Consider the following 23,191-nt stretch of genomic DNA (forward strand, 5'->3'; position numbering starts at 1 on the left):
GCAAACCCCGGGAATGCGGGCACGGCCCGCAAACCCCGGGAATGCGGGACCCACCGGCACAGCCCGGGCCGGGCACCGCATCCCCAGCGGTTTTGGAGTCACTGTGACCCTGTAACCACTCGGTACCAGTTCCCCCAGAGAAGAGCAATGCAGAATTGCATCCCTCCTCCCCACCCTGTTCCTCATCCCTGCTCCCCACTGCTTTCTCACCCCTGGAATGACTGAACTCAGCCCCAAACAAGCAGACGATGACACACTACCGGTTTCTAGCGCCCTGCCATGTGATTAACTTGCCGTTTAGTTGCCAAGACCTCCAAACAAGGCTTTCAGCACAGCCAGGTGCCAGGTTAGGGATGCACAGGGCCTGTATCAGCACTCCACAACTGCAGTTATTGTAGAAAAATTTGTGATTCAATAAAATAGGAAGGGACCTTAAAGCCCACTTCCTTCCACCCCTTCACCATGGGCAGGGACACCTTCCCCTATCCCAGGTTGCTCCCAACCTCATCCAGCCTGGCCTTGGACACTGCCCAGGCATGGGACAGGCACAAGCCCATAAAATTATACTGTAATTCCCCCTCAAAAGCCTTTAGAAGCAATAAAACCCCTTAAATTAAGAGGTATCCATCCCTTTGTAATTGTGCAGCCCAGCCATCCCCACAGAGACCAGGATACAAACCTGGATGCTGAGGGTCACAAGAGCCTGAAATGTGCCTGTTCAGGAATAAAGGAATTTGCACAATCAGCCAGCATTAGGGCATTGCACTCCTTGTCTAAACACAGCTTGGTACAGGATTGCTCTGGGGTAGAACACTGTGGATGCCAAAAATCAAAGAGCAGACCCCAAAACGGCTCTGGAGAGAAGGATTTGCTCCAGGGCTGGAACTGCAGACAACCCCAAGGGGAGGGAGCTGCAAGGAAGCCCCTGCCCAAACAGTGCCTTAAGGGACTGCAGAACTGACCTCACCTCTGCCAAAAGCTTTCTGCGTCTTTCAAGAGGCCCACAAGAAGACCCAGCCTCTAAGAGCAGCTCCCCAGAGGTTCTGGAGGGAGTTTGTTAAACAAAAGTCAAAATAAAGACAGTTAAATCTGTATTTTGGCAAAACTGCCAGCAGACCCCTGCTCCCTCTTCCCGCTACTGCTGGGACAAGCAAAGGTGGGAACATCTTTACCTTAAAACATTTTGCACCCCATAAAAAACACAAAAGAGATGTGGGAAGGTGCCTCTCACAATCATAAAGCTTCAGAGATGAATCATGAGGAAAACAGCTCCTGAGGACCAAATTTTGCCAGAAAACAGAGCAGGATACGATTAAGGCACATTCTGGAGTCTTTTTAACTCTTGGCTCATCCCTGTCCTTGGTTCTCAAAACATTCAGTAAGGTTGGCTTTTAATCCATGCCTTGTCTCCTCTCCCACCAGCAACACCTTCACCAAGCCTGCAGATCTCAATACCTGAGACTTTCAAAACTTAGACTAATGTTTTTATCCAATTTGAGTATTTTTTCCTGCCTACCTTGAGTAAAATCAAGCAAATCATCACCATCTTGGAAACTTTTTTACCTGCTGCCTCCTCTATGGCTTCAGTTCCCCTCTTCTCTCCCACCACAGTGCTGGTAAAAGCAGTGCCTTGTGTAAGCAAACAGCACCTGGGAGATGGACCTGAGGCAGACGTGGGAAAACCTTTCTGTGTATTCAAAAAAATAAAGTATCTATAAACCATTTTGAATACCGACAGCACCAGCAGTTATCAAACACCTCAGGAGGATTTAAAACCCAGTTTTCAATGTCATTCCTGTCACTTGTAATGCAATGTCTATTTTCAAAGGACCAGATCTTTGCAGGAAAATTATTTCCTCTTAATATATGGAGTCAAATTTAATAGTTACCTAAAAAACAGAGGTAGATGATATCCCACCTGATGAGATGTGAGGTAACACATCAATCCTACCATTGAATGTCTGTTTTACTGCAAGTGTGGCATGAAACACTTGACTGAATATAAATTTATACACAGCTCTTGATGTATGTGAGGTTTTTGGCAAGGTTTATGAAATAATTCACATACATTTAATTTCGGAATGTTTGCTCATTGTTTTTTATATCCATTTGAAAAACAGGAGCAAGTGAACTTCCAAAGCAGAAGTGATGGATTTCTGTCAATTACCAAATGTTATGAATTTACAGCCCTTTTATTCTGGTACTCAAGGAACTGCCAGCTAATTAAAACTGTACCTTTATGATTATTCAGGGAGTTTGACAAAAGTAAATACAATTTTGAGGTTGTCTTTGGTGTGTTGTAATTGAAGGCAGCAGTGCCAAGAAAAACACCACTGCACTGCCAGACCCGGCCTTGCAAGAAGAGGAGAACGTAGTACAATGCAAACTTTAATGTCAATATATACAGAGCTTTAAAGAAAACATTTCTTTTAAAATTAAATGAAATAAATACAGTATGATACAAAATCCACAATATGCTTAAGAGAAAGAAATGACAGTTACAATATCTGATAACGGGGACCTTGTGTAGAGTTTCATCTTTGAAGTACCTCAGAGAGCATGGAATTCATTGCACACTGTTCTCAATTAATGCCCTTTATGGAGATTTAGCCACGTGCCAGGAGAGCTTCAGCTCTAACCAGAGCATCAGTGCAAGATGCCAAAGTGCTTGGGACATTATGACAATGCAATTAATTAATTAATTAGCAAACACTGCTCAAAAGCCTAATGCAAAACACCCAAACCTGAACACTTGGTCCTGCAAAGCAGATCCACCTCCAGCATCCTCAGTCTTCGTGTGAAAAACCCCACACGAGGATTCAACATTATTCAAACTCACTATTGGTAATAAGCTATTGCCCAAAGGTTAATAATTCAGAGATATAATCAATTAAGTATCTTTTAAGGCTTTCAGAGAAGGTTTGCTTTCATTACACAGGAAAAATCTCAAGAAAACCAGTTGCTGATGATTCTGTGGAGGAATTTCTAATTATGCAAATTATTACTATGTTCAATCAGCTTCAGCTATACATTAAGGGTAGGGTTTTTCAAACTTGTATCTGTTCTTCTATTCCCAAGGAACAAGAGAATTTGGGGGAGCAAATATTTTAAAAATAATTGGAGCAGGGACAGAGATGTTGATGCAGAAGGCTGGTGTGGTAGGAATGAAGTGCAGGGATGTTACCAACAGCTCTCAGTGCACACCCAAGAGACTTTTGGAACAAACTTTAAGGAGAATTTTATGGTTTTGACCTTACAGAGCTCCTATAGGATACATAAGGACTCTATTACGATCACAGCTTCAGAAGCTTTCTGGAAACTTGGAGAAAGAAAAACCTGCTCCTCCCTCCCCTCCCACAAACATTTGCAAACTTTTAGTTCTGGATAGGACTGAAAAGCTTAAGTGCTACAGAAATACATAAAACCCTGTGTTTGCATTGATGTTTTAGTCTAGTTTCACTGAGACAAACCAGGAGAATTATTATAACCCTGTATAACTCATTTAACTCAGCTCTACAGACCAGTCTCTAAGTACATTGCAAGGAACTCCCAACTGCTGATGTTTGCTAGAGGTTATTTTAACTATTGGACAGATGAAGATCAGCTTTGGAAAAGGAATTCAAATATGGAAGACAGAATTCAAGCTCAACATGACTGACTTGGGTGAGGTTTTGGATGCCTTCTCTGGCTGCAAGAACATTCAAACAACAGAGACCTCAAATGATCAGCAGGCTCAGCCCCCTGCACCTCAGGCTCCTGGCATGGGCAAGGGGAATTCACTGACTTTGAGCACAATGGGAAAAAGAAGCAAAACCACACAACACTGAGGCCACGCAAGCCACAGATGAGGAGCTTGACTGGACCCAGCCAGGCAAAGCTCTCAGGAAGGGCTCACCATGGTGCCCCTGCAGTTTTCAGATATGGAACAGGAATACAACAGAGTTCCTCACTTTTTATCCAAAGGATAACTGAAGGTATAAATTGAGATATTCCTGGGCTGAAAAAACTGCAGAACAGGTCCTGAGCCCACTCCAGTGGGAGTCTGCTTTCTGTGTGCACCAGAGCTGGAACTTACTGATAATGATCATCACCAAACACCAGAGCAGGAGCTTTTCTGGCAGGAAGTCACAGCCAATATTCTATCATTTAATATTTAGCTCTCTGGAAATTCCTTTAGTCTAAGTGCCTATTTCTGTGTGATTACGAGCCTTTGTGAAAATTTGACTTTTTTTCTAACTCAGTAAGGCAGCAATAACATAACCAGTTTGTAAACTTGAACTGTGCCCAGATGATATGAAACTATTTCCACCAACCTTTCACTGCAGCCAGAGCACGTTCCCATTACCTGCTCTTCCATCTCAAACCTTTAACTGAAAGCTCATGAGCAGATCATGCTACTTTTAGATATCAAAACCTAAGTTGGGAAAGAAAGGGATGAGAAACAGGCAAGAAATTCCCAAAGAAGCCTCACAAAGATGATCATTAAATACAGTAAAAGTAAACTGCAAGTGAACTCTTTCGTGTTCCTGCATATCCCAAAATTTCCAAGACTGATATGCTTAAATAGTCAGAGCAAGGGAACTTTTCCCCCAAATCAAGGATTACAATTGGCATACCAGGGTACACTGGCCTGTCAGATATAATACATCCATATGTTTTCCCCATGATAAGACACCTTTGCAGTGTTGCAGTCACCAAAGCTACACTTTTACCCCTGGAGTCCCACTTGCACTAAAGGCCAGGAGTGATACAAGACAGGGATAACTTTACAGGAGATGTTTTAAATACTCTGTAACAAATCAGAACATCCACCTTGTTTGTGTTCTTTTCCTCTCACCACCTTTGTGCTGCACATCAAGAACAACTTGAGTCCCTTCAGCTGCTTCCAACTGCTCTTGTGCAAAATGCTTTTAAGGTGCTTATACTGTGGTGCTTCTAAGCAAGCTAAAAGAAAATACCAACAAGAAACACTGTTAAATGATTCATGGGTAAAGCCATTAAAGACCAGCTGCTGCCTTACAGGAAAGCTGAAGACAATTCCAGTTTGACATTTTCATTGTGTTCCAGGCCTTGCATTACCTCTTATCCCCAACACAGTTTTTAGGACTATATTTTAACCCACATTATACCTTGACCTGACTCAGGTGGTTTAATTTCCAGCACTTTTGCCTTTTTTTAGTGAATTCAAATTCTTCTGGCAGTCATCTTTAAATTTACATAAAAATGACCCTGGCAAAGTGTAGACAAGAGGTTTCCAGGCATTCCTGCTGGCAAAGGTCTTCAGTAAGGAAACGGAGGATAGACCAAAAAGGGCAAATTTTGTACTAAACAAAGAGCTTTCCAGGAAGCAGTTGTGTTCTTTGATAAGCTTTCAAGCATTTCAAACAGGCACCTCAAAACTAGGCACAAATGGCCCCTAAAGCTTCCAACATCTATCAAACACTCAAGGAATTCCATCTGGGGGATGTTCTGCTTGATACAAAGAGCACACCTATGTTTGCTATATCATTAAGTCTCAAATCTACATATATTCATACCTAACTATTTGGCCAGATAATGTCCATCTTCCCCCACCACAACAGAAGAAAGCAGCTTATCTAAAAGTACTTCCAATACCACCAAGTCCTTCACAGGTATAAGCAAAAACCAGCCAACACCTCCTGTGAGATCTGAGTTATCACCGCCACTCCTGCTGCTTGGGCCAGAATTCTCCTGGAAGGTTTTTTTTTTTTTTCCTGTCTCAAAATGCTGATTTTGTGTCAGCCCTGGGGTCTTACAATTGAAAATTCAGTGATGACAAATGAGTCTGAACTATGTTTGACTTTTGGTCACTTCACAGTCTAATGTCACTAATATATTTAAGATCATCCTGCTATGTCACTACAATTGCTCAATGTCTACAACTTTTGAAAACACTTCTAAGTGTATCTCTAAACGAACTACCAGCAGTTAGCATTGGTTTTGAGTCAGGAAACTCCAAGATAATTCTGGCCCTGAAATGAATTTCCTCTCCATCCCAGCATTTAGGAACAGCTGAAGTCCTAACACCAGACAGAGAGGGTGAGTGAATGCTGGCCACAGGATGCTGACAGGAAATTTGCCCGTAACATGAAATTTCTTGGTCAGAATTCCCTTACCTGGGCACAACAGCAAGGCTTATTTATTTTCCCAAGCTACCCCTACAGTTAGGCAAAGAGAATTTTGCAGTTCTGTTCTGTAATATTTGTACATGCGGCGAGAGAGTCAGAGAGAAGCAACATTCTATTAAAAAAATCAAATAAATAAAAAATAAACCCCAAGTGCCAAGTTGGTTATAATAAAGTGTCAGTTTGTCTCACATGCCAAACAAACCTAATATTGGGTGTATTCAGTGGAAAGACTGCTGAGGAAAATAACACAGTAGTTGTGTTAATGGATGGGAAATAGAAGTAACAAAGGATTGAGCTGCATGATGTTGTCTTGAAGTGGTACCAATGTTTCTGACAGCATGTATTGACTTTCTCCAGCTCAGTGCAGGACACAATTTGTGGTAACAACCAGAAATGTTAATTTTCCTGTTAGAGGCCATAAAGCAGCATTTCTTTTGGGTCACGAGTGATCAAATTGAAGTGCAGGATCTTGCACATCCCCTTTGGTTTGTGTTTCCACAGAAACTCCTCAGTTACTGGCACCATGCAAACACAGACCTTCCAAATCAACAGCGATGAGTTAACACTGGCACATCACATTGCTCAACTCTGCATAATAGTCATGGACAAGGTAAAGGAATTGAGTTGAATCAGTGAAGTGCCCAATTACAAAATGAAGAATTTGCCCTTCACAGCAAGGACTAAAGGTGTGAAGCAAAGAAAACTCACACTGACACTTTATGTACAACTTGGTCATTGGTAACGGTCCCCTAAATCATTTTTTTTTTAACTGAACCCAGCAAAACTATACAGAATGTGAAAGAATATTTGCAACAGATCTCAAAGGACAGTGTAGAGAAATTCATTATGGTGTACCTGATGTTTAAATTAACTTAACAGATACGGCCTGTAAAACAAACACAGTATGAACCTGTGGATTTTTTTTTTTTCTTTTTAAAAAAAGGACTTTTACAGAATTCAAGTAGTGTAGCAGGAAACCATAGATGCCTTTTGATCACAGGTCAGGCAAAATAGAGCCACTTGTTGGGTTTTCCCCTTGCTTGTGTCTGCTCAGGTGTCCCAGTGGATCTATAAGTCTGTGGATGTGAGCTTTTTCATGCTCCGTCGCTGAGCTAAACTGGAGGCTGCCACAGGCTCCAGCACTGGCTGAAATGTCTTGTGATTCAGTGCAGAATATGTAGCAGCCATGGCTCCCTAGAGAAAAAGGAAATACAGAATAATAATGAATATATATAGAAGTTTCAATCAGAAAATAAAGCAATTAAACATTAAATACTCAATTAACCCCATTAAAACCAAACAAGACTTATGCTAGGTCATGTGAATTCTATAAAGTTTGTTAGGAAAAAAAACCCATCTGTTGTTGAATCCTTCCAATGTCCAAGTATGGGTGTCTGACATTTCTTTTTCTTTCCTCTGTATTTTTTTTGTATACCTCAGATGTAGGGATCACCTGTTAATGTAGGTCAGAATTTGTATTCTTCAAGCCAAATTAGCACCAATTTCTCAAATACAGCCACTTCAGTGGCTATTCAGATCCTGACTTAGGAGACAAGAACTACCTTAAAGCAAACACCCAGAAAAATCTCTTCCTTTACACAGAGGTTAAAAAGAATTATTGACCAATAATTTGGAGAGGGACTTTGTACAAGGGTATGTAGTGCCAGGACAAGGGGAAATGGTCTCCCACTGCCAGAGGACAGGGTTAGATGGGATATTGGGAAGAAGTTCTTCCCTGTGAGGGTGGTGAGGCCCTGGCACAGGGTGCCCAGAGAAGCTGTGGCTGCCCCTGGATCCCTGAAGTGCCCAAGGCCAGGTTGGATGGGGCTTGGAGCAACCTGGGCTAATGGAAGGTGTCCCTGCCCACGGTAAGGGGTGGATGGCCCAGCTTTAAGGTCCCTCCCAACCCGAACCATTCCATGATTCCATGAATTTGTCTCACTATGTAGCTTAAATATGTCAGTACTACGGAAAACAAACAGAAAAAGTGGGACTTCTGTCTTTAGCTCTAAACCAACTCAACTCCTTGCACAGCCCCCACCTCAAGCAGCACCCCAGGTGGGTTTACCTTTACTAGATGTGGGGCATCTTGCCTGTTGAGCTGATAATGAGGCAGCTGGTCCCTACAGGCAATCCAGGAATGCTTCAGCACCTGCTCGGCCGTGTACCGCTGGTGGGGATCCACGTGCAGCATGTGTGACAACAAGTCCTGCAGGGAAGGGAAACACACGGATTGCTCAGTCCAAATCATCTTAGGTGGCCTTTAGAGCATCAGAGATGGCAGCAGTGAGAGAAGCACCCGATGTGGAGGGATTAACACAATGCAAACATACAGAGATCAGCAGACAAATGGGATCATTCTGTGCCCTGACACTGCAGAAGGCTGAGAACAATGTGTGGTACTATTGGAGCAGTGCAACAGAGCCAGCCTTGATTGCAAAGGAACTCACTGTTGTGCCTTTTGTGTTTATTATGAATATAATCTTTAAAAGACTAGAAATTCTATTAAAATGTAGCAGGCAGATTTTATGGAGGAAAGCTATTATTTGCAAATCTCTCTCTCCTTGTTCACTCTGCACTTTGGGCTCTGCTGACTCCTTACTACAACTGAATTCAGAGACAGTGAGACACCAGCAACAAATTTTTCCTTCAGAAAGCTACATAAAGAATAAAGCCAACAGCAATGGACACTTGTTTTTGCCTGTTAGCAGCATTAGCAATAAGCTACTAATTAATTACAACATTGGTCCAAAGGAGAGGTGGGTGGAAAGGGCACAGAACAGAGACAGCAACAGTTTGAAATAAAACCAAAATATGAGCAAGCTGACAGAATGTTCCCTTTGTTTTAGGTACAAAATGTGAAGCATTCTTAAATACACAGAAGTGAATTTCTTGTGCTAAGACAGCAGCAGCCAACAAGCATTCTGAATCACTCCTACTGAAATGAACAAATAGTGCAGTTCCAAAGGATCAGGAAAAATATTTAAATATTAATATTTAATATTAATGCTGATCTTTTTAAAAGGTAACACTGGTGATTAATATACCCACAGAGGGGGTCAACGCCATCCCAAGGAATTCATATTGATTACAGATGGAGTCTTTAAATAAAAAGGTTGGAGCAGATATCCTTCCCTTCAATAAAGTCTGCAGATAATAATGAGCTACACTTACAGAGCACTCTAGTTGACAAAGCTCAGTAGATTTCATTAGAATGCTATAAAAATATAAAACCAAAACACATTTTCACCTTTGCTGCATCTGAAACAGTGTCCCAGTTGCCTCCACTTAGAGAGAATTTTCCACTGCCTATCCGTACTAGGATCTCCTCAGGAGTATCATTGGGACCATTGGCAAATGGAGTATAGCTGTTGAAAGAAAAAAATCAAAACAAAACCACCTTGTTATAGATAAAAACTGCAAGAAATTGGTAAAATCTCATGAATCTGAGTCAATATCCCACTGCCAGCAGATGCACATCACAAAATATGTACACATACTATTAAATACTGTTAATATTTCTAATATTACATGAGAAGTACAGATTTATCAAGAGAATAATTTCCAGTACACAGGATTTAGCCATAAGGCTAAAAACATGCTCTTTTGCTGTCAGAGCAGAATTCAGCAAACATCTCTCATTTGGCCACTAGATGCTTCCTAGAGCTTCATCAAGTCTGGATGTTTTCTAAACTCCAGAGATCACAACCCAGAGTGTTCTACAGGGCCAGGAATGCAGCCTGGGGCAGGAGACACAAGGTGAGTAAAGGGGATGGGGTGGGAGGATGAGAGGCTGGAGGGTAAAAAGAAACCCACCACGTATTTTCACTCAATTCCTCCCTGGAAACTGGGGGAGGTCTTTGGCACCCCCAGTCCTGCACTATGGGAAGAGAAGCTTGAAGCTACTTGTGAGAGAAACCTGGTTTATTTGGCTTTGACTCAGAGCTGCCTGTCCCACCTGAGTGTCTGTGTCATTCCATGAGGCAATGCCTCACCATTTCTATGGAAGCAGGGATTCAGGCAACATTCTGGGATTTTAGGTAAACAAAACAGCTCAGAAATATTCTCACCCTGCCAACATTGTGTAAAGGAGAACTCCCAAGCTCCATATGTCACAAGCAGCATCATATCCCTGTCTCATGAGAACCTATGAAACAAAGAGTGTTAAAGACTTGCCATATATTAAAAAAACCCCACCAAACCAACACCACGGCCGAAGGAAGGGCAAGACCATCCCTGGATCATGTCAGAGATTTGATTATTCATTTTCTAATATACAGGCTGCAGTAAGTACCAACAATATTTCTTGTTCCCAGAACATCATCTCTTAAGATTTTTCAACAGGCTCACATCTTATTTTTGAGGGTGGACTCTGCTGTTTTTAAAGCAGGTTTATTATAAACACATGCACCAGTGTTTAAAAAGCATGTGTGATTATATTTAAAGAAAAGTAGCAGAATTGTTGAGGCTTCTTTCTGAGCATTGCTGAAAAGTTTAAGCATTCGATGCACCAAAACCAGCATAAAGAAAACACAGAGCAGCTTGAAATACCTCTGGTGCCACAAAGTTTGCAGTGTAGCAGGGAGTTAGAAGTAGTCCATTTTCTCCTCTAAGTTGTTTTGCAAATCCAAAATCACAAATCCTGATGGAATCAGCATTATTTGAATCATCAGTATATAAAATATTACTGGGTTTAAGGTCTCGGTGCACCACCTTTAAACAAAGACATTAGAAAAGCCATCATTTAGGAGCAGCAGGTACATTTGTTTGTAATTTACAATTTATAAAAGATATTCTCTAGATGAATATACTTATGGGAGTTTAAACAATTATGTAACTTTAAAGGACCCAAAAATTCTAGTTCAAGCAATATAATAAAAACCTCCTGGCTCATAATCCAACTGGAGCCAACATCCCCATTTGGCAACAAGGAGAAGACAAAAATCTACTGTTTCATAAAATGTAGAATCAAAAGGTTTTGCCAGGATAACAGGGTAAGTTGTTTCTATTATTCACCTTTGTGATAAAATATAAAACCTTTTAGCATGAAAACAAGCCAAGCAAAGCACCCAGGGAAAGGAACTGGTAATTTCAGAGCTGTGACAGGGGTGTGGGGCAGAAGGGCTCACTCACCCCCTGGCAGTGCAGGTAGTCCACGGTCTTGGCAATGGTGAAGAGGACAGCGCTGGCCTCCCGCTCCGAGAAGAATTTCTGCCTCAGGATCCGGTCCAGCAGCTCCCCTCCCTTCATCAGCTCCGTGACCAGGTAGATGAATCTGCCATCATCATACACCTGGGGAGAGGTTTAACAGTGCACTCACACAAAAAACACTCAGATAGATTTATTCAAAGGCAACATCTGTAGTTACACATCCCCAAAAATCCCCTCCTCCCGCAGGAGCGGGCAGCACAAACAGCAGGGACTGCCAAAGCAGGGAGTGCAAGGCAGCTCATGTGTCATCCTGGGAGTTCATGACTCAAGCTGTTAATTCATCACTCTCAATCCAAGTCGTTAATTCATCACTCTGAATTAAATTTTTCAGTGTAAGAACTGTTGTTGGAAGAGGAGAGCAATCCTACACTCCCTACTGCTCTTCCACAGGCCACTTTTAGGTGCTGACACTTGGCATACACAGGACAACATGCCACTGCTTTCCCAGGTTACCAACACATTGGCTGCTCATTTGAAACAAGAAGAAATATGGCATTTCTAACCTTTACATCACTTCTCACTTCAAGTTTGTTAAACAGCCTTTAGAAAAAATTAGTATCAGGACAGCATTGTATTTTGAAACACTCCCTCTACTATTATGTACTGCTCTCCCAACAGATATCACTATGCAAAAGAAATTTAACGAATCCCAATAAACTGCCTGTATCTGCATTTATTTTTTGAGCACTGTCTAATAAGAGGTAGCAGAGAAAGAGGTACATACATCCTTTAAAGTAATAATATTTGGATGTTGCCCATAACGCATGAGAATCTCAATTTCTTCTGAGGGATCCCTCTTGCTTTTATCAATTATCTGCAAAATAATACAGGAAAAACAACTTGCATAAACAAAGTCCATTAAATAAAGACATTTTTTGTATTTATATTCTCATTTCAACAACAACAACAAAAAAACTCTAGAGTTCATTACTTCTTACTAATCCTGAGTAATTAATCTTCCAGCTTCACATCCCATTTATTCATTTCTTGCTCTATCCTTGTTAAAATTCTATCATTAATGCAGCCTATCCTGCTCCACTGAACAAAGAAATGCACTGGACTGTCTGAAGCATCACTAATTCCCTGCAGCCCAGTTCCACCTTTGTGAATCTCACTTTATTTCAGGTGTTCTCATCATTGTACAGTATTTTCAGCCTTCAAGATCGTAACTTATCAACACAAACAGCCACAATAACTGGAAAATTCACAAATATACATTTTCAAATCTACTAGACAATCTTTTCAGAATGTCAGAGTGGATTTTATTCCAGTACCTTCACAGCAAACTCCATGTTTGTAGCTATGTGGATACATCTCTTGCAAACTGAGTAGGAACCCACACCAATATCTTCTTTCAGTTCATAGACATCAGTGAACTGTGCACTGTTTCCATGAAGCTGCTTTAAAAAAAACACAGGCAAGTGGTTATCTAAAGCAACAGGATTCTCTTTGTCATTACACTGTTACCAACAGCAGAAGTTTCTCCTGCTTGCTCATCATTTTTCTTTGAAATTCTGCCTCCAGAAAAACAGTAACTCACTTTTTAAAATTAAGAACATCCCATGAAGTATTTAATAAGGCACATTTTGTAATGGTCTCCTCAACAAAGCAAGAACAACTGTAACTACTGAATATTGGTCAGTCCTTATGTCAAAGAAGTTTCCCAAAAAGGAAAGCATTACCTGGACTATGGGCAGGATATTGGTGAGGGGTGATATTTTATGGTCTTCTACAGTAGTCGTTGCAACAAAACTAAATCCCTTGAAGAGCTGGTGGGCGTTTGCACTGGGTGGGACCCCTGGAGAATCTGGGGGCAGACAGACACAGGATTAGTGTGGCTACATCCCACCAAGGCCATTTTATAACATTCAGGACAGGTATGTTACAAAAACTGTTTTGAGGGAAGGGAAGTAAACAAGAGGAACACCAATGTTAAATAATAAATAAAACTTCTAGTTTGTTACCTGTGCTATCTTCAGTAACAAACACAAACAAGTACTCCAGGGTTTTATCTAAAACTGTGAAGCACTGCAGGAATTTATGCATGAGCACGTTTTAAGGAAGAAGTTTATTGAAACAAAGCTACTTATGGAAAAGAAATAAAGATCACTGTCTTGTGCTGAACAGCTTTGTAACACAGAAGAGCAACCACAGATTGCACTGGTCCAGTGGTGAATGTGCTGCTGGCAAGGCACAAGTGAGCCAACACAAGAATATCCAATAAGTAAATTACCACTGAAAACAGTATCACTGAATGATTAGAATTATGTTTTCCTCAGATTATATTCTGTGCACCTCTGAATTCACTATCTGAAATCTCACAGTGAGCACAGCTTAATAATTTCGTGTAGCCTATTAAAAGCACAGACCTTCTCCAAACAATCATGAGAAGAGGGTTTAAAAGCTGGATGCAGCAGGAAAGAAAAAAATCCACAAAAGAAAACCTGAAGTGAAACTTGAAGCAGACTAAGCAATAATAATGATAAAAGTTAATGTTTCTTAAAGCAAGCTATTCTCCATGAAATACTGACCCTAACAATAATCACTGCTGCAATCAAATTGAGTTTACTTTTAGTATTAAATACTTCCCCTCAAACACTGCATGTTGGACTTTAATCATAAATAGAAACCATAGTCCAGCTTTTAATATTCCATTTATTTTTTAATTCCTGAGTCAAAGATTAGCAAAATATTCAAAAAACAGAAACCTGCTGAGGGGAACATCCTCCTTCAAAGCACTGGAACCCTGGTGCATCCTTTCCTTTTAACTCTGTCACTGGCTTTTTGTTGTTTTAACATTAACTTGAACCCCTTGTCCCACAAACCTCACCGATTTATAGCCATGCACAGTTACCTTTTGGTGTTTTTGCTGTGAATTCTGGATCAAAACAGAAAGTATCTTCTGGCTTTCCAGAGGCAGGTTTGAAGGGAGGCTGAATTTCTCTTCTGAACAGTTTCTGAAGGAGAAGGACAAAGATAAGTAAGGGTCAATGAACCTTCCATGGGCTCTGTAACTTTGCCAAGATAAAGGGTAAAGGACAAAGACCTCAACCCGTGTCAGGCACATCGCTCTTGGCAAGGAACTGCCCATTCTCAAAGCTCTATTCCAGGATTTTCCTAACCCACCAAACTAAAATCAGGCAAAGATGGGAAAGATCTCAAATCTGCAATAAATCCCATTTACAGCTGAGGAACAGAAAATTTCATGTCAAAAGATGTTGAATCCCCATGCAAAATTCAGGAATTTCTGAGAGCATTTCCTTGCCTTTTCTCTCCTGCTTTCAGACCTATTTTTTGCAGTTTATTTAACCTTCCTGCACAAAAACATACAGTGTATTTTAGTTAAAAAATCAAAACAACCAAACCAACTAACCAAAACCAAGGAAATGGGACCTGACTGTATCCCAAAGAAATAATGAGATAAAATACAGAAGTGTCATCAACACCAAAGTGAAATAAACACAAATTACTGTCAAATTAAAAAAAATACATACAAAGAAAAAAGAAAGAGTTAGGACTGCTGATCTTTCAAACTTCCCTGCTGATATTTATTTCAACATCAGCTCCTTCAAAAGAAAAAAAGTAGATAATCAAGCCAAACAAGACAACAACTTTTGAAGTGTATTCACATAAAGCAGTGAAGTTTTGCTATTACTAAAAACTTGTTGCTGAACAGGACTCTGAGGTAGCTGCTGCATAAACACAGCTAGAAAATCACTTTCAGAAATAAATACATGAGATAAACAGATGGATAACGATGAGGGACTTCAAAGAAATAGGTGAGCACAGCACTGTCCTGTGTGGCTGCAGTTCTGTCAGCACAGCCACATCTTATTTATTCCATCAACCCTTCTGCAGCACCACAGCAAAGGGGGGATTTATTTCACTCACAGCATCTTGGCTTTGAGAGTGTTTCTGGCAAACACAGCTCAGAGGATGAGCGAACCACAGAGGAAAATCACAAGGTGCTCATGAAAAATTGAAGCCAGGAGTCATGATCTTGTAGGCTTGGGACCATCTCAGAGCACCTGAGTTAATTCCTGAACTGTGCCTGGGATAGGAGTGATGCAGAGGGAAGTCCAGGACAGTTACAGCCACAGGGAGCTGTTGTGCCCTGCAGGGGAGCACTGGACAGACACTTCCTGAAGGGTTTCTGGGAACACCAGCAGCCTCTCCCAACTACAAATGCCCTAACCAACCCTTTAAGCTTGAGGATGCTGCAACTCCTAATTATTTAGAAAGTAAATGCACAATTTATAATTAATACTCTCTATCTGCAGTAAATACTGCAGCTCCAGATGCCAAGGAATTACAGAAGAAGCCAGGATGTGCCAGTCAGCAGCGAGGCAGTGTTTGCTGGGCCCTATTCAGATGTAAATACTTATACAAATGCTACAACAGACAGAAAAATTAACAACAGCTTTATCAATCAGATCCTTTTGTACTCACATTCCAGTCAACAGTAGAAAAAAAAGGATGTCTCTTGATTTCTTCAACTCCATCTGAACCAGCTCCTGAACAAAGAAAATACTGTAGTTAACACACTTGTGGCTAAAGTATAAAGATTGCACTAAAAATTAGTTCATTTCTAAAAAGTTTGCACAGACATGGTTATTTGAGGGAACTGTGAATACAGAGATATTCCAAGGATGTAAAATACCTAGGGAGGCAAACAGAGCACAAACAGCCCATAAGTACAGAGTCAATATTCCCTGCTCTGACACTGTCAGAGCTTTGGCTCACTCCTAAGAGTCACTGATCCAAGAAGTGACCATTCCTTGGCCAAACCCAGGAAGTCATGATCCAAACTAACAGGTATCCAAATGTTACTGATCACCCAGAGCTTGAGAGTCTCTAGCAACTGCTTTTTTTGAAATAAAAAGTTAGGTTGAGTTGATTATTTAAAGATCAAAATAAATGAACCAACCTAATCTATTTGATGGGTTCCTTTTAAACAACATCCTCAGGAGACTTTGTGCTTCAGGGCTGAGGAACTGAGGCATCCCAAGCTTTGCCCTAAAAGAAAACAGAGAACAAGTCAGTGGAAGAAACTTGTCTTGGTAAAAACTGTCTACATAGATTTCACTGCACAGTTTAATCTATCAAGGATCTATTCCAAAGCCTTGCAGACTGCACGTACTTAACTCATCAACTTTTTAAGTTGCCTATTATATGAGTGTTTTAAAATAAAACTCAACAAAGAACAAACACATCAGACCAAAACCACGAAACCCCACCCAAGCCCCCAAAGCAAGCTTTATGCTGCAACAGAGTAAAATAATTATCTCACAAATACGTAAGTATTTTCAAAGAAATCTTCATGTCGCCAGGAGGTTTTTACCAAAATAACTACCACTAACTCAATGCCAGAAGAGACTCACCAAATCCCCAATTACCTGTCCTTGAAGTGATTGCTACTATTCCTCCAGGGAAGGGCCTTATTGAGCCATCATATAAAAGCTCACTGACTTTACCATTTGTTTTATTTAATGGAAACTCTAATGCCAAGGCAGGGAAATCTTGTGCAGAACTGCAGCATCACCGGGAGCTGCAAGGGAGGCAGCTCGTGGTCTGCTCCATCCTTTCAGAGGCAGCAGCACCAGGAACTCCCACTCAGGGCAAGCTGCAAGTGTCCTATGCTGGGAAGAACAGAGTTTCCCCCTCCTTCCTTTCCCCATAACCCCTCAGAGGGCCCAAGGCTGTGCCTGTGCTAGGAGGAAACTCTTTGTTAGCTGAGCACAAAGACAGACGAGAACATATTTGCCCAACAGCTCCACTCACTGAGCACCAGTTCACCCAGTTTGTCCTGTCCAACAGCTTCTGTTGTAACTGGGGTAATTTAAGATGGGAATTTGAGCACGTAAGTGCTCTCCACACATCTGTACACAAAGCAACACCTGATCACCTGCTGCTTACAAAACAAGGTGTGCTGTAACAGTAGCAAGGGAGTGTAACAACAACAGGAGTGTAAATCAAGCTGCTCTAAGTCACTGCACTGTTCTTATCTTTATTATCTTTATTATCCTCCTACAATCAAAGTACAAATGCATCCCTGAGACTTTAATTGCTGGGGATACTTAATGGTATTTCACAGTTTGGGATCTAAAGCTTATCAAGGGGCTTTGCTTTTTTTGTTCCTGTTCCAGCTCAGTGCTCTTAGAATCATAAAATGGTTTGAGCTGGAAGGGACCTTAAAGCTCATCTTGCTCCATTCCCTGCCATGGGGACACCTTCAGCAAGACCAGGCTGCACAAGGAGTTACAACAAGCTGTTAAAACATGTTTAAAATGACATTATCTGACTTCTGAAAAAGGAAGGAGATGTACTTACTTCAGTATCATATTCATAGTCTCATTTCGATCTTTACCTTGAAATGGCAGGGTACCAGTAAGCATTTCAAACTGGAAAGAACAAATGTTAATCTAAATCAACACTTCTTCCCCAATTGCTGAAATAAAGTGTTAAGCACTGCACTCTTTCCTATCTCTACATCAGACTGGTTGAACTTTGAAATGATTATGAAAATGTTAAACCTAAAATTCTGCTCTCACTTGTAGTTTACATGATGATAACAGTGGTAAGTGTAACATGATGATGATGGAGGAATATTTTGCACCAAGAAGCTACTTAAAAGTAATAAATCTCCTCCATAACCAGGTTTTAGAAGTTGCCATATTCTAAAAACTGCAAGAATGGTGAATTCTAGAACAGCAGTTTACTTTTCAAGTAAGGCTGATGCTGCACATCCCAGCAAGGGCAGAAATGGCAGCAGTTACTGGCTTATGTCACTACTCCACTCCAGCACTCCTTCCTCAGGCTCACTCCTACAGAAATGCCATTAATATTCCTTCAAACCAAACCTTCAAGTCTGTTTTCAAATTTAACTATCAAGTAACATGCAAAATAAATATACAAAGTGAAGTCTCACACTGACTACAGCTGATTTTAACTACTAATGGATGACACACAGGATTTTTCTGGTGCCTGATAAACATTCCCTAGAGGTGAGAAGTCAATTTTATTCCACCCAGTTATTGAATTGTCCCCCTTACCCAAGCATTCCTAATTAGAATTGGACAAGCTTATTCTAAGTGCATTTGTGTGAGCTTAGCAAGGGAAGCAAGAGGCAAATACAGTACCATGAGGACCCCAAAGGACCACCAGTCAGCACTCTGGTTGTGTCCTCGCCTGTTTACCACTTCAGGAGCCATGTACTCTACAGTACCACAGAAAGAATAGGCCTTCTTCTCTTGGTCTACTGATTCCTTGCTGAGTCCAAAGTCTACAACAACAGCATCACAAGAATAAAAGCCAGTAAAGAACTTCAGGGGCAAAAAAATAAATCAATATATGGTACTTCAAAATCCAAGCGTTGAGAGGTTTGGGTTGGCTATTTTCAGAAATATGATTAGCACAGCTCTCCATGAAACAAGAGACTGCAGGTATCTGGAGATAGCACACTTAGTTTACTACACACCTCCAAAACCATTCTAAAGGTCATTAAATTCATGATTAGCCATCAAAATTATTACTGAAATAACTTGGCATTTGAAATCGTACACATTTAGAGCCCTAAGATACTCAGAGGTTCTCATTTTCTCTCTTTACTGCCTGCTTTATTCACACAAAAAATTGGAGAGAAGTAAAAATCAGTTTCAAAGGGAATGCAGCCTCCATGGTCTGGTCTTACTGAATGATGAATAAATAAATCACACTAAAAATATTGTTGTTACATAAGGCAACATGGTTCTGTAACCTGCCTCAAGTTCAGTGCAGAAGAGTCCTGCATTCCCAGAATATTTCATTCCCAGAACACTTTTTTCCCCATTTTGAATACACAATCCTTGACACTGGCTCAGCTCTCAAACATCCTGTTTTTCATAAGGGAAAATGATTGCTAATCAATGATCCCATCCATTATTTCCACTTTCAGAAGAAAGTGACAAATTTAGGACTGAATTATATTTAAATATATCAGAATTTCAAAAAGTATGCATTTGATAAACCTGATTTCCATCACCATTATTCCATCAAGTCTTTGAGGGTTTAAAAAACTTCATTTTTCTCTTGGAATCTAACAGCAATATCTCAGATCAAAATATACAATGAAATCTCTAGTACAAAAGCATCACCTTAAATGTAATTTAAAGCGTTCAGAAATTAATAGCAATTTGTTTTCCAAACAATCAGTCTTTTGTATACATAATTGCCTAGAATGTATGTATTTGGACTGTTCCTCACAGATCTTTTTTCTGCAATATTATATGCATTTAAAATTGATAATACAGAAACACAAAAAAGCTTATTTAGAAAGGGCTGTATTAATGAGTGGTGCCTACCTGTTAACTTGATATGTCCTGCTTCATCAAGCAAAATGCTGAAAATTAAAATTCACATTCACCAAAACACATAAAGAGCAATGTTTATATAAAACATGTAAAATATAAGTTAAAAATGATGATATCCAATTGTTATTACTTTAACAAGCAAATATTATTTCATGTAAACCACAGCTACGTGTTTCACATTTTGTACTTGTTTACAAAGTCTAACAAATAGTTTTAACTTTTTACAGTGGAAAAGGCAAAGCAACAAGCAAAATACACATAATAGTGGTAAAATACATTTTACTTTACTTTTCTGGCTTCAGGTCCCTGTACACAATTCCCAAGCTGTGAAGGTGATCCAAAGCAAGGGCCAGTTCTGCGAGGTAGAATTTCACATCTTCCTCTGTAAACATAACCTAATAAGAACTGTATAGATTTACCTTCTGATCTTGTCTTCAGTTTTTAAAACTGCAATCTAAAAAACACATACTCCTGTCTGCCTACATTTCAAATTTAGTTTTAAAAGTCCCTTGTGAACTCATAATTCATGAGCTCAGCCAAGAGAAATTATTTACTAATACCTGTTAATTATAAAGTGCACAAAGAACTACCTGCAATACTTAAATAAAACCATCAGCATTACTGCAGAGCATGAATTAACTCTTAGATAATAAATGAATTGTTATATTTGGTGTAACTGACACCCAGCACTCCTCCTGCCACAATCACAGACAGTTTTCCACTGCATCATAAAATTTAACATATGGCTGCTGTATTGGGTGAGTGAGAATTCACATTAACAATATTTAGAAAAAAAAGTAAAAATCATTTAAGAAAAAAGAACACAGAATAAAACACTGGTGACAATAACAATGACAGCCTGAGAGTTGAAGAATGTACTCTGCTCTTAGGAAAAAAAATAAAATTAAAGAATCCTGGTGAGACACTGAAATAATGATGTTTCTAGAGCAGAGATGCACTTCTGTCCTGAACACTCCACAGGTTGCTTCTAATTTAATACACAAAAACTGTACCTGCTTTGGCTCTTGTCATGTTCTACAAATTACTGGAGGAGCTTGGAATCTTAAAATTGCTGGATTGAATTTGGGCTTTAAGTGAACTATTCCCTTGTTTGCTGAATCCAGCAGGAATGGGGTGTGCAGCCACTCAGCTGCTGCCCAGCAAGGCTGAAATGAAGCTACCTGGGCTCCCTGATTCAGTGCCACTGCTCTGTACTTGGAATTGTTCAGGTGTGATCTATTCTCCAGGCACAGAAATATTCCCTGATTTCCATAATGACAGGTGTTAACCTTGGGTGAACAAGGAAGCTGTTACACTCCACACAGTGTCACCTTCACACCTTTAAAGAGCAGTGTTGATGCTGGGTTTCACCTCTTTCAAAAGAGCAGAGGGAAACCTTGGATTTCATTACTCCTTGGATTTCATTACTCCTTGGAGCAGCCAAAATGCAAATCTCAGAACACAATGATGCTAAATGTTAATCTACCATCTCCCCATAATGACATTTAAAGCTGTTCTCTGGTCAAGTTAAACATGATGCAAGTCAATTTCATTAAATATTACCAAAAAATCTTCATTACACACTCATCTCACTGCCACAGCTGAAACTCTCATACCCACATTAGAATTTAAAGACCAACAAGACTCTTTTAATAACTTCATACTAAACCAAATTAATTTAAAACAATCCTTGTGTGCAAAGTATGAAATGCCACAGGGAATTTATCCTCATGCGCATTGTCCTTAGGCAGTGTTTTACCTTGGACTTTTGAAATTACCTCACATTCCCACCAGAAAATAAAAACTTGATTTTTTTTAATATCTATATATATAAAAGCCACCACCATAGAAGGTAACTGAAGTGTTCCAACAAACAGGTGGAGTCTTAGCAGTAAGAAAATTTGAGAATTATGACTTCTTGGTTCCCACAGGGAATACATCCCTCTTTCAACCCCTGACAGAGGTCTTATGGATAGCCTTGCATTTCTTATTTAAGAATGTTGCATAGTGGATAATCCCAGCTGGGCTGGTGCAAGGGAACCACTCTTCCTGCTATTCCAAAATTCCCTCTGTAATTAAACATCCCATATCAAAGCAGAGCCTGACCTCTTTCCTACCTCCTGCTTCAATAACCTGGGACAAGTCAGTCACTTGAAGGTTTTAACACCATTTTAGCTTCCAGATTAATTAATTTTGAGCTCAATCCTTAGACATAATGACTGTGTTACCAAGCTCAGCTTTTAACAAAATTGCCTTTAAATTCTTCCTTCTCTTTTGCCTGTTCCTAAAATAAAACCTTTCTTTTTTTATGAAAAGTATATGGGGGAAAAAAACTCTCCTGGCCTTACATACTGGGAATAAACAACCTCCTCTGTGCCATGAAAAAAATCAGTCAGATAACACAGTTTTCTCATTTAAGAAAGTGGCTTTTCCTGTGCTTTGGCAGTATAAATGGATTTACAGTGGTGAAAACACTGAAAACCTCTCTTGCTGTGAAGCTGTTGAGAAACTGCCATTAAAAATTTAGATCTTTATAAAAAGGTTTGCCAAACGAAAATAAAAGTCTTCTAAACGTGTTCATAACACTTAAGGTAACATGTAATAAATATTTGATGGCAAATGTTTAAAAAAAATAACAGCCTGTAGCTGTATCCCATTCCCTCCTGTGAAGCTCTCCCTCCAGAAAACAAAAATAGGAATGAAAAATTCAAGGTCCAGTTGTGTGCCAGGGTTGGATGGAGGGGAGTGGGCTCAAAAGCACTCCATGTTCCCACTCTGTGGGATTCAGGATGAGCATTTGGATTGCAGCACAAGGCAATTTTACAGTGCAGCAGAAACCTCTCAGGGCTGCAGGATTCCAGGAGCACCTAAGCTGACTAAGAGCATGAGAACTACACATCCCCTTCCTTCAGTGCTAAATATTCATTTACTTCAGTTGTGTTTCCAAGCAACAAAACATTTTTAGACAAAAGAACTGTACTTTGCAGATGCCAAATTAAAACCTGGGCTACTCATCAATACACACTCGGGTTTCTTAAGGATAGAACAGAATCCAGAATATGTAAGGAAAGCCCAACCAAGTTATTAAAAACTTCACTATGACAAGAACTATGAGGGAAAACAGGTTTAGAAGCCAATCTTGTACCAACAAAACCCAACCCCTGTCTAAGAGTGAGTGGAGATAAAATTTTAGGTACTTACCTCTTTGGATAATCGTGTGAATACATCTCCTCCCCTGAGAAAATCCAATATTAAATAGAGCTTCCCTTCAGTCTGAAAGGCTTTGAAAATAAAAAATAAAAAAGTAAAAATCAATGGTTGTATGACAAAGCTACAAAACAGATCTGATTGCTTTTACAACTAAGAAATTTCAGTCACAGGCAATACTTTTGTCGTGGAACGGAAATAATTCAGCAGCACACGAGGTAATTTATTGAATGATTCCTTGCTTCTTCAAAGAAGAAAATCTTAGTCATGAGAGAT

The 23,191-nt window shown here is 40.0% G+C and overlaps 1 protein-coding gene across 6 annotated transcripts in view; it reads right to left on the bottom strand.

The window, feature by feature from the left end:
* Window positions 1–2,375: 2,375 nt before the first annotated feature.
* The window catches only part of RPS6KA6 (ribosomal protein S6 kinase A6), a 37,250-nt gene continuing 16,434 nt past the window's right edge, over window positions 2,376–23,191 (bottom strand). For 5 of the 6 annotated variants that reach the window (XM_042029262.1, XM_042029261.1, XM_042029260.1 and 2 more), the window contains 17 exons: window positions 22,910–22,989; window positions 19,997–20,103; window positions 19,700–19,737; window positions 18,500–18,642; window positions 17,691–17,761; window positions 16,288–16,376; window positions 15,810–15,874; window positions 14,215–14,317; window positions 13,043–13,167; window positions 12,635–12,760; window positions 12,085–12,174; window positions 11,283–11,441; window positions 10,701–10,862; window positions 10,220–10,296; window positions 9,400–9,517; window positions 8,218–8,358; window positions 2,376–7,343 (listed from right to left, as the gene is read on the bottom strand). In XM_042029262.1, the coding sequence (XP_041885196.1) occupies window positions 7,218–7,343; window positions 8,218–8,358; window positions 9,400–9,517; window positions 10,220–10,296; window positions 10,701–10,862; window positions 11,283–11,441; window positions 12,085–12,174; window positions 12,635–12,760; window positions 13,043–13,167; window positions 14,215–14,317; window positions 15,810–15,874; window positions 16,288–16,376; window positions 17,691–17,761; window positions 18,500–18,642; window positions 19,700–19,737; window positions 19,997–20,103; window positions 22,910–22,989 (1,820 nt within the window). In that variant the 3' untranslated portion in view covers window positions 2,376–7,217. The remainder of the gene's footprint in view (window positions 7,344–8,217; window positions 8,359–9,399; window positions 9,518–10,219; window positions 10,297–10,700; window positions 10,863–11,282; window positions 11,442–12,084; window positions 12,175–12,634; window positions 12,761–13,042; window positions 13,168–14,214; window positions 14,318–15,809; window positions 15,875–16,287; window positions 16,377–17,690; window positions 17,762–18,499; window positions 18,643–19,699; window positions 19,738–19,996; window positions 20,104–22,909; window positions 22,990–23,191) is intronic. The other variant, XM_042029259.1, reaches the window with a different exon arrangement.

Source organism: Corvus kubaryi, unplaced genomic scaffold (assembly GCF_017639235.1).
Source record: "Corvus kubaryi isolate FWS band 111438036 unplaced genomic scaffold, C.kubaryi_AGA036_p1.0 37322, whole genome shotgun sequence".
Lineage (NCBI taxonomy): Eukaryota > Metazoa > Chordata > Aves > Passeriformes > Corvidae > Corvus > Corvus kubaryi.